This window comes from Coffea eugenioides, chromosome 6, assembly GCF_003713205.1.
Source record: "Coffea eugenioides isolate CCC68of chromosome 6, Ceug_1.0, whole genome shotgun sequence".
Taxonomy (NCBI): Eukaryota; Viridiplantae; Streptophyta; class Magnoliopsida; order Gentianales; family Rubiaceae; genus Coffea; species Coffea eugenioides.
The window spans coordinates 36,534,794-36,550,325 of NC_040040.1; the positions used below are offsets into that span (position 1 = coordinate 36,534,794).

General features: G+C 31.5%; 1 protein-coding gene across 2 annotated transcripts; it reads right to left on the reverse strand.

Moving 5' to 3' along the window:
* Positions 1-1,340: 1,340 nt before the first annotated feature.
* Positions 1,341-14,535, reverse strand: LOC113774799 (protein DETOXIFICATION 21-like). 2 transcript variants are annotated; one of them, XM_027319422.1, is made up of 10 exons: positions 14,388-14,535; positions 10,179-10,257; positions 9,609-9,885; positions 5,071-5,612; positions 4,399-4,485; positions 4,246-4,302; positions 3,772-4,010; positions 3,414-3,532; positions 1,651-1,737; positions 1,341-1,569 (listed from the first exon to the last, which is right to left on the reverse strand). In XM_027319422.1, exons 2-10 carry the CDS (start codon positions 10,238-10,240, stop codon positions 1,495-1,497), a joined length of 1,545 nt encoding a protein of 514 aa, XP_027175223.1. In that variant the 5' UTR covers positions 10,241-10,257; positions 14,388-14,535; the 3' UTR covers positions 1,341-1,494. The 2 variants fall into 2 exon arrangements, with proteins under 2 accessions (XP_027175223.1, XP_027175224.1); XM_027319423.1 differs by lacking the exon at positions 10,179-10,257.
* Between the last annotated feature and the right edge of the window lie 997 nt (positions 14,536-15,532).

Here is a 15,532-nt window from a genome sequence, read left to right on the forward strand (position 1 = left end):
AAGAACTTGTGTGTCACGCAAAATCCCAAAGCCACGAGTTGTTTAGTGCCGCATCCATGCAACAAGTTGCTCCTGTTTTGGCCATGCGAGATGATCCAAATCAATGTCAACTACTAATGGGTTTTACACCTTTGCACAATCAAAGTCCCAATGTGAAAATTCATGACCAAAGGCTGATTAGAGAGCTATGGAGTGCAACATGGAATGTCCACAAGTTATACACAAGCTGGTTTTGGACATATAGCTTGGCTCATGATCCTTCATCTATTTCCAACATTGTTATCCTCTAAGCGCACCATCGATTTGTGGACAAGTTGTTTTCAAGATGAGGGAAATGATGCAAACATGAAGAACCGGCTCCCTTCTCAATCTATAAAGATTATTCAATGCTGAATTGGTGGTTTTACTTTACTACAACTTCTTGTCGTTCATAAAAAATAGAAGCAAGTTAGTTTAGTTAAGGTTTAATTGTCAATTTAATTGTTGTTTTAGTTGTTTAATTATTAAGTTAATATTCAGCAAGATTACTCTTTAAGTAAGCCGAATTATAGTTAATTATTTTAGGGTTAGTCAAGTCCAAATAGCATTAGGATTTGAGTCATTGTAAGACTATAAATAACTTAGTCTTTTCCAATGTTTTTAGTTAATGAGAATTTTATACAAATTGTGTGAATTTATTCACTTTCTCTCTCCAAGAGCGCCTTTCTTGAATACTTGAGATTCTTGAAAGTATTCAACTGAACTTATCAATCAAATATCCTCCTTGATTGTGGCGTTCCTCTATCTTACAACTTTGGTTCATTAATTCGATTAGTTACGGGTTGAGATAGTATCAATATTGTTCGTGACTTCTAAAGTTAATTAGGGTCAAATTTTCCACTGCCAAACCGTCGGGTATCAATCGTCTAGGTCTGGGGCTTGTGAATACAAGTTTCGCTTTCGACGGGATTCGTATCACAAGAAGTGCAGAACTAATAACAGATAGAGAAGAATTTCTATATATGCAAGAATCTAAAAGATTAATAGCATGCTTAGCAAGGTGATGATCAGAAACATTAAAAGATCTAAGAATCCATGATGCTTACTAGCACACGAAATCTTGACATAAGAAAATGACATCATCAATCAACAAACGAGACATGATGAATCATCAAATTCTAAATGATCCAGCATTTTGATGACCTTTTGTCCATCTTCTTCTAGAACAATCTTATTGAAATCCAAATCATGTAATAAATGAATAGCATATTTGTCTCCATCAATTGAACACTCTACTTTGGCTCTTGTCGATTTATTTTTATGTCTAAGATGCTTAATCAGTGTTATCTAGGCATCAGAAGGATCAAAATAGTCTAGTAAACATATTTATAATAATTCTTCCTTTTTCAATCATTTGCATTCTACAGAATAATGTAGAGTTAATTATTGTTGTGCTGCAATTAAGCATTTAATTTAGTTTTAATGACAAAGTAAAAGACGAAAACATCAAATATATCAGAGAGATTCGGATCTATTGTCATTTTCAGATGGTATAAACCACCTATTGATTCGTTGTTGTGCAATCAATACCTGCAAACCAAAGTAAGAATTTTATTAAACTAACTATCAAAAGTGGAGAATTAAAAAGGAACAAATTGGACAATGAAATACCTGTCGATCCCAATCTGTCCTCAATGTGATTACAACAAGTACAATGGTTTGGACTAGCGTACCAATTAGCATTCCAATCCAAACACCCTACAAAATAAACTTCAATTTGTCACATTCGTTTAAACAGGTGAGGAAGAAACAGCGAAGCAAAAAGGTGGACAACACGAAAGTGTTTAGCAAAAACAATTGCTTTTACTTATCTGGTTCTTTTTTATTTAGAAATTTTATTGGGTGTATAAGTCGAGTAGATTCTAATTCAGAGTGAAAAAAATTAGAGACCCCTAATATTTTGAGACCTTGATCCAATGACAAGATTTAGCGATTGATGCAACAGCACGAATGGTACTCACCTTCTTAGTTTCATTCAATGTAATTTAATGCACTTATTAAAAATGGGGATTGCCTGTCTAAGATTATTTTGAATGTAGGGATAACTTTAGAAACCTCCTATGAGGTTTCTAACATTTCACTAGCCTCCCTTGAAGTTTACAAAATTACACAAACCTCCCCTGAGATTAAGGTTTTGATAACAAAATTAGTCCAATCAGAAAAGGTAACATTAAAAAAATATTTTAAGAAAAGAGATGAAATTTTATTTCATAAATACCCTTATGCATGTATATAAGTTGTATTAGTAACAGAATAAAAATAATTAAAAATTAAAAACAACTAATATACACATTTCACCACTCAAAAAGTTCACATTCAATAAATTAGACAACATAAATAAGCAACAAAACTATATTAATCATCACAAAATTCAGCAAAACAGACTAGTCATATCTTTTGATATGATGTTTACTATGATTCTTGTGATTTTGAACAGAAATTTTTTTTCAAAATTTACCTTTCTTTTCCCTCCTTTATCCTTTATTAATATCTAACGATTAAGTAATTAGAGCACTAATTAATTATTAATAACGAATTAATGAAAATAACTGTTAAAAATTTCTTTAATGATGAACGATGACTAGTAATTACAAAATAACATCAATTGATACTATTTTGTTATAGATAGAATTTGACAATGACCAAAAAATCAGTTGTACACAATGTGGAAAGAAGAATTTTGGTAGAAGAAAAAAATATAGGGCAAAACAAGATTGTTCATGAGGATATTTTCTTTGAAACTCTTAAAATTGTGACAGTTGTAAAATAATTTCGTGGAAGTAAAGGAGAAAAGAGGGAAAAGAAAGGCAAAATTTAAAAAATTTTCTATTCAAAATCACAAGAATCATAACAAACATCATGTAAAAAGAGATGCCTAGTCTGCTTTGTTAAATTTTGTGATCATTAGTATAATTTTATTACTTATTTGTATTGTCTAATATATTAAATATGAACTTTTTGAACGGTAAAATGTTTGTATCAATTGTTTCTAATTTTTAATTATTTTTATTTTTTTACTAATACAACTTATATATATGCCTAAGGGGCATTTATGAAATAAAAGTTCATATCTCTTCTTAAAGTACTTTTTTAATGTTACTTTTTCTAATTGAACTAATTTTGTTAGCAAAACCTTAATCTCATGACAGATTTGTGTAATTTTGCAAACTTCAGGGGACACTAGTGAAATTGTCAAAAACCTCAAGGGAGGTTTCTAAAATTATCCCTTGAATGTATCCCACTACTTGTAAGCTTGTCCTTTATACTCCACTCATTGTTGTAAAAGAATACAAGAAACAAACCAAAAATCAACAAACTGATCCTTCCATTTATCTAGTGCTGTAACTAAGAATGGGTACCAAAATAGAACTTACTTGTACTTGCAATTTAATAACGTAACCAAGCACCACTCCAATGGGTATGCCTAGCAAATAATAGCAACCCACGTTGACCCATGCCACAGTTCCCTGCCATCCAGCCCCCACAGCAACCCCTTGAAAAAGGAAGAATTATTTCATATAGTATCATTTATATAAAAAAAAATAACAAAAAAAATAGAAAACTTGCTTTTTCTTTTTTGGTAATTTCTTTTGAGATGTTAAAACTTAAAATTCACAAGGTCACAACATCTTTAGAGCAATCTGGTGGAACCAGAACCATCTTGATTTTTTCATTTTACTCTTTCTATAACTGATAACAACCATCAATATGACATAAAAAAAACAAGCTTACCAGAAAGAACCGGTTGAACACTGTTCAGAAGTATGGAAAATGCTAACAATGGCGATAACTGACCAACTGCTACAGCCACATCAGGACTTGTGGTGAATATGTAAGATACACGTTCTCGAAAGAAGAGAAAGAATATGAATAGCACAAATCCAATGGCCAAAGATGTCAGAACTGAAAACCATATGGAGAACTTTGCTGCTTTAGCGCTCCCCCTTCCAAGTTCATTCGCAACTCGTACACTATATATGTGAGGAGGGTAAATGATTAGTAGTCTTTAGGATGTACTGTTACGGAGAACAGAATGGAACATTATGTGATTCATCATCAAGAGAAACAAAATAAGTCAAAAAAGTGCTGCAAGTTACAGGCATTGTGAAAGCCCGCTTAGGCTTTAGCAAATCATTTCACTTTTATGACTTATTTAATGTTGAAAGAAAAGAGCTCAATGCATATGCGAACTTGTAGCGGAATTACCTTGCTGCAGCCATGAAGCCAAGAGAAATCATCATCTCCCAGCCACTAATATTTAGGCTGCAAAAGGAAAACATTTTTTGCTGGTTTGATAAACTAGAACTTGACGCAAGTACGGAAAGGAGAGAATTTTAAGAAAGAGGAAGAAATCAATACCAAATAGAAAGAGCATCAATTGCAACCTCTGCATTCTTCATGTTTCCAGTAAGAAGAATCAATATGGTGTTGTACCACAGCTCGAGACTGCATAGAAGGTCCAAAAATTATACAAGTAAAACGTCTAAGAAGGAAATACCTATATGTCAATTACGAAAGAAGGTATTTTTCATGTTCGCATAAGAATAGTTTGCACACTGGATTAAAACTTTCACCCTGTTATAAGAAAGATTACCGTGTTTCCAATATTTTCACATAAAAACAGATGGAAGATGAAAATGAGGAATAATCGTTTCCCCAACTAGATCCACTCATATAAAATCTGCTCAATTGGTACTTTAATGATGCAGATTTTGCAACACAACTTTGCTTCACATGGTGAGGCAATAACAAAAGTTTATTACCATCCAAAATGGCAAGCAACAAGCTTGGCTTACACTGCTTGATTACCGATGTGACACATCATGAACAGATTTATTATTCTTCCACACAAAAATTTTGCTTCTTTAAACAAGGTTGAAATTTCCCAAAGAGATTCCTCAAGCAATGATTTAATAAAGAGCTCTTTTTTTTTTTTTAAAGCATTGGCACCACTTTCTTTCGTTGTCACAGTAGGTGCAAATCTTCCAAGATACTAGAGTTTTTAAGAGTGTAACCAAAGAATTATCTTACCATACCATTGCACCAGATGATAATGAAAGCTTAATAATTGGCAAGAGATCTTTGAAAGCCAAGGATGAAAGACCTTTCCATGTTTCCCGGCAGCCTCCGCAAAGAACAAACAGAAGTTGGCCAACATTGGGAAGCCAAAAAGCCAAGATTGTAGAAATCATGGCACCAGGAATTCCATATTTGTATTTCACTGTTAAAAGCCATGAGAGAAGCACGTGGATTGATAGAGAAAAGGCTGCCACATATGCAATAATCATGTTCTTGCTTTGTGCTTGGAGGAACATTTGGCAGGTAAATGATACACCGAATGCATAGAGCACAGGAATTAACCAGTCAGCAATAGTTCCTGCCGCTTCTGAAATAGCTTCTTCCTGTCCTAAAGCTCTTAAAATTGGGGCAGTGAAAATGAAAATTGGTAGAAGCACAGTTGATGTCACAGATAAGACAATCCACGACCTTTGCAGATAGACTCCAAGCATATGATATTGCTTTCCACCATAGGCTTGCCCACAAAGAGTTTCCAATCCACTAGCCATGCCCAACTGTATATTCAAATTTGGCATACAGAAGAAAAGAAACCTTAAAGACCACTTCAGTTTACATGTTCCAAAGTATTGCACTAGCCTGATCTATGGAAACTCCACTGCTCAATTTGAATTTTACAATATCACCAAAACCACCACCTTAGAAATGCGTAAAAAGGTGCATACTGAACAATAAACAATGGTTTCGATATGCAAAAATTCAAAATTTTTTTAGGAAGGGGATTGTGTTGACATATTAAATTAAGCCTAAAAAATAGAAGTTTTTGTATTCTTATTTAGCAGTGTTTTAGTCAAATCAAGTTTTTAATAGTTTTGTCAGAGGTAAGTTATAGTAGTTTTATTATTATTATTATTATTTCATTTAGAGGTATCCCAACCTCTCGGCCAGACTAATCCTCCAAGTCTGTATAGAGTTTTACCCTAAGGATACACAGTGAGGTAGCACACACAGGACCTGTTGGTAACTACTAGGCTACGGAACCAGTTGAACTATCCGCTAGGGGCAGTGGTTTTATTATTTAGAAATTGGTATTTTATTAGGAAATTCTTATGGTTGCAAGACTTGTTTGTCAAGTCATCTAATGTATAAATAGGGAGTTTTATTATTGTTAGTTGAGAATAGTAAAATTTGAGAGCCAAGTTACAATGGTATATTATTGATATTTATTCCTCTCTTGTATGTGCGTAAATTGTCTCCCCATATATATTGATTCTATGAAATTTATCTCCTATAGCTTTTTGGTGGAATTTTTTTGGGTTCTACATCTAGGATCAGAGCCCTAGATTCAAGAAATTGATTATGGAGTGCCTATGAATATTGAAGAATTGGCCTGATTACGAAATTAATCCTACACGTTTTGCTATAAGAGAGTTGGGGCACAAGGTTATATTAGAAGAAGTCAGTTGATTGAGTTAGACCATAAATTTGGTCAGGGATTAACCAATTGTGAAAATTGGACCATAAGATTGATTCAAAAATTGTTAGATTGATTGTTATATGAAGACAGAGATCGGAGAAAAGTCTTGTCAGTTGAATTGTAATTACAAAAATTACAAAGTGATGAGCTGTCAATAAATTGACATCAAATTGTGTCAAGAAAAACAGTCTATTCAGGTGCATGGATTACTGCAACGAAAAAAAGTAAATGAAAAACTAGTATAAAGTGACATTGACTGAATTTGCAAGGAAGATTAATGTTCGTGATTGTATCAAATCTAATCCGAGAGAGAACTCGATTTAAAGGACCAATGTTGGCATTTTAAATCAAGTCTAAAAATAGAAGTTTCTATATTGTTATTTAACAGTGTTTTAATCAAATCAAGTTTTTTACTAGTTTTGTTAGAGTCAAGTTATAATAGTTTTATTATTTAAAAATTAATATTTTATTAGAAAATTTCTTGTAGTTGTAAGGTTTGTTTGCCAAGTCATCTAATTTTAAGGAGTCTTATTGTTATCAATTGAGAAGAGTGAAATTTGAGAGTCTTGTTATTATATATAATTATTGATATATTATTGATATTCATTCCCCTTTCTCCCACATATTTGTGTATGTATATAAATTGCCTCTCCATAGACATAAATTTATCTCCTTTATCTTTTTGGTAGAATTTTTGGATGCTGCAGATTGCACAAGAATGTCATACAGTGAGCTGACCGACAACCTGTTGGGTATTTCACTACTGCATTCATCAGGGTATGTTTTTCGATTTGATAACACAAGGAAGTTGCATGAACAATGATAAAAGAAGATCCACCATCTATGCTAAGATAGGTCAAAGAAAAAGAGCCTAGTATAATATTCAGTTTCTATGATCAAGGTCTGAAAGTCGCGGCACCAACCACAGCGTGAACACTATCGTTCTACATCAATCACCACATATGAGAATAATATCAGGTCATATGCCTTTTCTTTTAGGAATAATACAGAAACGTCCCTTAAGATTTTTGGCAATTGCAATCACCACCCTTGAGATCTGAAAAATTACAGAAACCTCCCCTGAAAAGTAAGTTTTAATAACAAATGGTGATGTAAGCACAAAATATCTCCTATATTGCCCCTATTTGATTTACAAAATAAATTGAATGATAAAAGAAATAAAATATCAGCATTACTTGCTAAGTAAAAAATTTTAAGGTGGTTCTTTATAGTAAAATTTAGGCCATGTTTTAAGGCATTATTTTTTAACGTTTGGATTTCTTTTTTTTTTCTTTTACTAAGTAAGTTGTAAAGAAATTGTTTTTAACAAATGCATCCCTACTAGTTGGCTATTTATAAAACTAAGCAAGAAGTCCATTTAAATGATCCAGGAATGGAATATAATGTATTAAGTGAGATGAAGTTAGGCTTTTGAATAAATAATTATTTGCAAAATGTGATTTTCTTTTCTTCTTACACCCACTTTTCACTTAGGATTTGTAAAGTTGTTAAGGCTATTATAGTCTTTTCATAGCACCAAGGGAGGTAAGTGTAATTTTTCATACCTCAAAGGAGGTAGCTGCAATTGTCAGAAACCTTAGGAGAGGTTTATGAAATTATCCCTTTCTTTTATGCCAAATGCGTAAGGGAATGCAAAATATCATGAAAAATATAGAAAACTAGAATCAATTTGAGATGTCTAATACTACGCCAAATACACTGATTTGACGTGTTAAATACTGTCTACCTCATATTTTGTTCCTACTGCCCATTTGTAGTATAGCATTCATAGGAACTTAATAATCATATTTGGCTAAAGCTCATTTATATATATATATATATATATATATATATATATGAAAGTAGCTATTTTAATCAGAGTTGTTTCTCACTCCTACATCACATACCTAATTGAAGAGAATTAATGGGTTATGGGTCACTTGGGTTTTACCTATATTGAATCCTATTTGGATTATATTATATGTTTAAAAATTATCTCTAATTTTAAAATAACTTTAAAAAATAATTAATGTTATCTTAATGATATTGCTTTAAAAATCAACTAATTTTATTTTAATGATTCTATTTTCTATCAAATTATTACATAAAGAACTATAGTAAAACCTTTTTCAAATCACAAATTATTGAAATGTTACATATTCCATAAATTACTTCCTTTCATCACCATATCATTAATTAGTATTTAAATTGTTCATCATCTCTTCCCCTAATTTTGAATTAACTTAGTGCAAAACAAAGAATATACTATTACATCGACAGATTTACCAATATTGCTTGAAACTAAATATTTATTGATGAAAAAAGCACATTGCTGGATTTTTTCTACTTAATTAAATGTGAATATATAGTTCTAAGTTTATGGTCATTATAAAAATTTAAATTATCTAAAAGAATATTTATAAAAAAAATATCTACGAAATTTTTGATATGAGATACATTATTTGAGGTATACTATCATATTATTGTGAAAGTATGTAAACAAAATTTTAAAAATTAGTAAATAATTGAACATTTAGAATGCATTAATTTTTTAAAGTTAATATGAACGAACATGTAGTATTGTTATTAATTTTTGTATTTAAATTATTCATATTTGTATAAATTCATTATAAATAAAAAAAAAGGAGAAAAATTCTAGTAAACATTGACAAGCATAATAGCTATGCTTTTCCTAAAATAGAGTAAGATTTTACAGGATCTCTTCTCTGCATAAGCTGCTCTTCCACTTAATAGGCCAGAAACTATCTGGTAATACCAAACTATCAAGCTCCTAAATAGATCAATGAAGTGGAAACCTTCTCGACTCTTTATGGATCCAAAGAAAGCTTAAACTGATAGTACAAGTATTAATTGTTGGTCATCTATGTAAAAGTGTGAAAAATATTAATGTTGGTATACAGGCAGAATAGTGGCTTGCTCTCCACAGGGTCAAGTTTGCTAATTTGTACTGCCATTTGCCAAATTTTTGTAACAAGATGGAGAATAACTTGAAATCAGAAACTAAGGAAAAATGCTTGTAAATATGACAACATAGAAAGATGTTAAAAATAGTTACCAGGATGCCATTGGCAAACCTCAAAAGGACAGTCTGGACCAAAGAGTAAGCAGCCAGCTGTGTAGCTCCAATATGACCAACAAATGCCTGGGTGATGACACTAGTCCCAAATGTTGAAAATCTGGTAAATATTGCTGGAGCTGCAACAACCCACATTTTTTTCGATTCACTCCATATCCGGTCCTTGAGTTTCTCTTCCTCGTTAAGATGTTCTTCACCATGGCTAACTTCTGTCAACAATTTCTTGCTGACATCTTCAGACATTTTAGTTATGTCTCTGCCACATGCATTAAAACAAAGAAAATTAGCTACTCGAAATTAAGAAAAGCAATTGACTTTCTGCTGATAGTGCTACTGGGATTATTGCATCTCAAATTAGTCAACATTCCTGGCCTGTGGACTGCTATCAGGAGGCTTGACGGGCAGCAATGACAGTTGTTGAAGTGAAGGCCCCATGTAAGAATGTCTAACAGTGCGTAGTAAACATGTCCTACCTAAGTAAGTCGTTCTTGAACACAAGTAATTAGATTTTTTAACTGGAACGCAGAGAAGACAATGACTCCAACTTACTCCATAATGATTAGGTGCAAGGCCTGCCGATTTAACACCCTCCCAAAGAAGAAACACCACATCAAGATGATTTTGTTACCTGCACCTAACAATTATATAACTCAAGCAGACCCTATTCTCGGTAGCAATTGAACAAGGATTAAGCTTTCTTACTTTGCCAGTGCCCATTTTATTAATGCCAGCAAGTGTACATGCAAGTCACATATGAAAAAAGAAAATTTAGAATTTGAATAAAGGTTATATATCCTGCATTTAGACCCATGTCAAATATCTTTATACTAACAATGTAAAAATGTTGAATCCATTTGTTCAGATTTTAAGTCAATACCTACATTGCAGCAGTTAATAGGTTACAAAGATTTCTTTCCAATTGAATAAAATGGAAATGTTTCATTGGCATAAACCAATTAAGAACGAACTGTCCACCTAAAACAGAAATTATCTGTACAGAATCTAAGCTATAAGCATTCCCAGTAATAAATTCTTAAGTTCTCGTTATCAAGTTGATGTTACCTTTTCTGCTATCTCATCTACTAGAAGAAAAAGAAAGGAATATACAACAAAATGGATAATGGCTAGTTAAGTAGGATTTATAGCAGCTAAATGTGATTTAATGCCTATGATTCTTTGAGTATGATTATCATAGTTTTAGAAAATATCATACATAAGAAATCATGTCAGTTATGCAACCACCCCCCCCCCCCAACCCCCCCCCCCCCAAAAAAAAAGCCAAAACAGGTGGTATTCCCTTAAAAAAAATAATGAATATAGTGCCTTTGTTGCCACAAGTACTTTCTGTTAAAAACTTGTCTAACAACAGTTAGTCTTAATGTTTCTTAAGATTTTTTTAATGAGTTCCAATGGATGCTTATTAGTATATTTACACTTAATTTAAATTCAGGCACTCACATTTATTGGGCCACATTAAATTTATGTAATTTCTCGACTTATACTTGCTCTTTTAAAAAGTATCACTTGAGACACCTCTTAGAGAATGCTTATTGGAGCCTGTTCCTTTATTGAGAAAAAAGGTGGCCTCTGTTTACATTATTTTTTTTAAAAGAAACCCTAACAGGAGTTTTACCTTTTTTCTTTAAAAGGCAGCCTCCGTTTAATGGACAACAATCATTTACTACATTGTTAAACTTGTAAACAAAAATAATAACAATAAAATACAAGTGCATATGACTGATGACAGGAAACTTTTATCTCAATGCAAACCAACTATTTAGCAAGTCTAGTAATTAATCTTGCCGCCTCTTCTGACTACACTGTTGCAAACCGCACGAGTAAACTTATCAAGTGCTTTGCACGAGTGTATAAAATAGTTTATGTATTCATTTAGAATAAAACTTAATTTAGTTTTAAATAACTGATACAAAATTTATTTTCAAGCCTATTTTTAAGAACATCTTCAAATATTATTTTTTTCAAAGATGCAGAGAGCCAATCCTTAAACTATTTTTAACAGCATATAAAGACAATCTCAACTACAACAAAAGTTTGGGAATTGACATTATTAAGTTAATTAGTTGACATGTTTGGGCTAGCTAGTAATATAAAAAATGTAACTTTACTTAAAAAAGATAAATTCTTTTCCATAATTAAAGAACGAAATCAATGCAGTATTTTTATCTTATATACAAGAAAGAGATGATAAAAATTTAAAAATTTTTCTTTTTTCTTAGCAATTTTATCAAGAAATGATAAGAAACAGGAAAGACATAAGCTATGTTAAATTTGCAAAGTTGGCATCAAAAAGTTTCTGTTGACACATTTTACCAAAAAATCATGGAACCACATTTTTCGAGATTCATACATAAAACAGGGGTGACAATAAATGACAAACATAAATGGATCGCCACATTATTTTAATTCAAGCAAATTGAAGTAGATATGTAAATAATAAATTTTGAGTGTGTTGACATGTGATTATTGAAAACAATATTTGTACTTGCATCGCAAACACGTTTTTGAATCATTTTTTTAATCTTTCTCACCATCTTTTTATCTCACATGTATCACATTATAAAAAATGATATAATAATTATTTTACATAATATTTCAAATAACACTCTCTCCAAATACATCCATTTTACATTTAAAAAAAATTTAGGAACATAATATTTTGCTTTCCAAAAATTTATATGCAACGGCACTAATAAAGAATATTGTTATCAAACTTTACCATTTTCATTTTTATTAATTACAATTAAACATGTACATTGTCTACGTTAAAATGTGAACACATCTAATATAAAACAAAATTTAGTGCCAATAGCTTTTCTCAAATGTTGAATAATAATGTTTTTAAAATTGTGCACTACCAATACATTAAGTGCAATACCGATAAAGTTATTCCATCATCGTTTTAGACGTTATGGTTCGAAAAGGGTCAAAACTAATTGTCTAGCCAAAAAAGGGTCAGTCTCAAACTTTCAAATTGTAGTACAATTTTAAACATAAAACGACAAACGCTGCAACAACAAAAGTTGACACGTTTCTCGGAGGTGCCTTTAATAGGGGTGGTGTGAAACAAAAATTGACACGCTAATCCCGGGTAAACGGGTCATATCGGGTCATCACGGGTTGACCCGAAATCGACCTGTTTTCTTTTCGGGTTCATCGGGTCCAACCCGATTCTGACCCGAATTCCCGAAACCTCAACCCAAACCCATTAATTTCGTGTTAGGTTCGTGTCGTGTTTTCAGGTCGTGTCGAAAATTGCCACCCCTAACAAGGAGTGCCTCAGCTTTCAACATCCATTGACTGACAATTAAGAAAATCTACTCCCCCAGCCACCGGACTAACGACGGTTGGTTCGGTGGCAATTAGGAGGAACTCTAGGCCTTATTTGGAAAGTCATCTTTCATCAAAAAAATTTATTGTTTGCATAGAAATTTATTTGAATAATTTATTTGAAATAATTACTATAATATTTTTTATGATACGAAGTATATAAAATAAAAAAATAATTAAAAAAAATAATAAAATAATTAAAATTTGTAAAATAAATTATTTTATCTCAAATCATCTCAATTCAAACACCTGTTTTCATCAATACATTTTTCAATTATTTTGTATCATATATATATCAAATCGCTAAGATAGAACATTTTTCAATTATTTTGTATCATATATATATCAAATCGCTATGATAGAACAAAAAAAAAACTTTTTGATGAAATGTATTATGCATAAAAGGCACATATTTTCAAATATGACTAATATATGAGACAGAGAGAATATACGTATTTTGTAATCATATTTTTCAATTATTTTTGACATCATTTATATTAAATCATTATAATACATTTTCTATAAAAATTTGAGAAAATTATAATCCAAACAGGACCTAAGTCCTTTTTATGGTGTTCGCTCGGAGATTAAATTTCCTTACCAGTATCAAACGTCCAGAATTTTTTTTTCTCAAATCTAATAGGCGCCGTAACGCACTCGTCTACTTTCGAGGTAAATTAGTTTCCTCCCGTGTAATATATATGGAGTAGTTGTAGAAAGTTGAGAATGGAAAAAAAAAATACTTGCTCTATTTGAGTTGTAAATTATTTGAGATATTTTTACTGTATCATTTTTTGTGATGTGATATATGTGATATAAAAAAATAAAAATTGTAATGATTATGTAAACAAATAAATTTTGACAAATAATCCCCTATCCAAACAAACCCACTATCTTCCCTCAAAAAATAAAAAAAAAAAAAGACTAATCTTGTAAGATAATAGTAATATGAAAAAAGAGCTTTCAAGTAATCTAATCAAAAAGCACCAGCCTCTAGCGTTCCACGTTTATGCCTCACAGTTAGGGATATGACCGGTGCGGAGAGGGTCGAGAGATTTTTTTTTTTTTTTTTAAAAAAACCATGTTGATAAGAGTACACTTAGTAATTCAGTATAACATATGCAAAATTTACGATAATTTACACCAACTTAGATTCAATACAGGCAGCGATATGAGATGATATTCATGAAGGGAGATTGAAATTTCCAGAAAAATGGATTAAAAGTTCCAGAAGTACGTTTTGCACAGCTTTATTGAAAAGTGACTTATTTGCCAAACTTGCCAACGATCAACAAACATCAACACGTACTAAAGCCATCGGTCCATCATCAATCTGTCTTTATAAACAAAGGAAACTAACCAAAAAAAAAAAAGAGCAAGAAGATAAAGTAGAGTCCTTTTCAAACTGACCAGAGAGAAAAGAGTGAAGAGGCAGTTCAGACCAAAACTCAGGAAACTCAGGAGATGCAGCGGTGTAGCTGTTGAAAAGCAGGCTCCAGGAGTGATTGGAGAAAAAGAAAGGGGAAAAGGGATCTGCACTAGTTGAACGGCAGGGGAAGTCTTGAGCAGTTGAGCTGGTGGTTTAGGAAGCTTTCAAGGGAGTTAATAGCATTTAGGGATAATTTCAGAAACCTCCCTTGAGGTTTCATGAAATATCACCTAGCTCCTCTAAACTTTTTAAATTCTCACTTAGTACCCTTGAAGTGATAGTAGGGCCATATACTAATATCAAATGTGATGAATTGTCAATAATACCCTCATATTCAAATTTTCTAAACTTATTTTTCTTTCTCTAAATTTCCTACTTTTGTTTAACAATGTCTATACAAACATACATACATACCTATATATATACATATGTATGTATAATTAAATTGCAAATGTTAATGAAATATAGGATTTAATCAATGAAATATTCAATGCATTTGGAGAAGAATAGTTGCAGGTTCTTTTTATTTTGTCCCTTTTTTGGTGTTTCACAACTTTATTTATCTATTTATTTATTCCTATTCATGTAAAGCGCAAGAGAAATAAAGTAATTGAAACTCCAAATAGTTTTTCAAATTCTGACTTTTTCTATAATAAAATTTTCATATTTCACACCCATAAAAAAGTCTGTCTATTTTGAGTAAATATTTTGTATGATATTGAAGTTAAATTTCATCTATTACTAAGTTTTTTTTGCTCAAATGTATGATTTTACATGCTAATTACCTTCAACACTATGAAGGGTTCTATTTATAGAAATGGTTTAAAAAATAGTATTTGTTTTTACTATCTCTTCCCACTGTAGAAGTGACTATTGGTTGTAACATAAAATCTTACCAATTTTCATCTCCTCACTTTTAAGATTGTTCCAATTTAGTACTTTTTTTCCTTGGTTTGTAAAATATTCATTTTTTTATAGACTAAGGGTATTAAAGGCACTAAAATAATCTCTCTTCTCAAACATGAACTTTTTAATATTACTTTTGGTTAGAAGGGCTTCCAATGTTACCAAAATGTCAATTCAAAAGGTGTTAAGTGAGATTTTGAAAACCTCAAGAGAGCTAGAT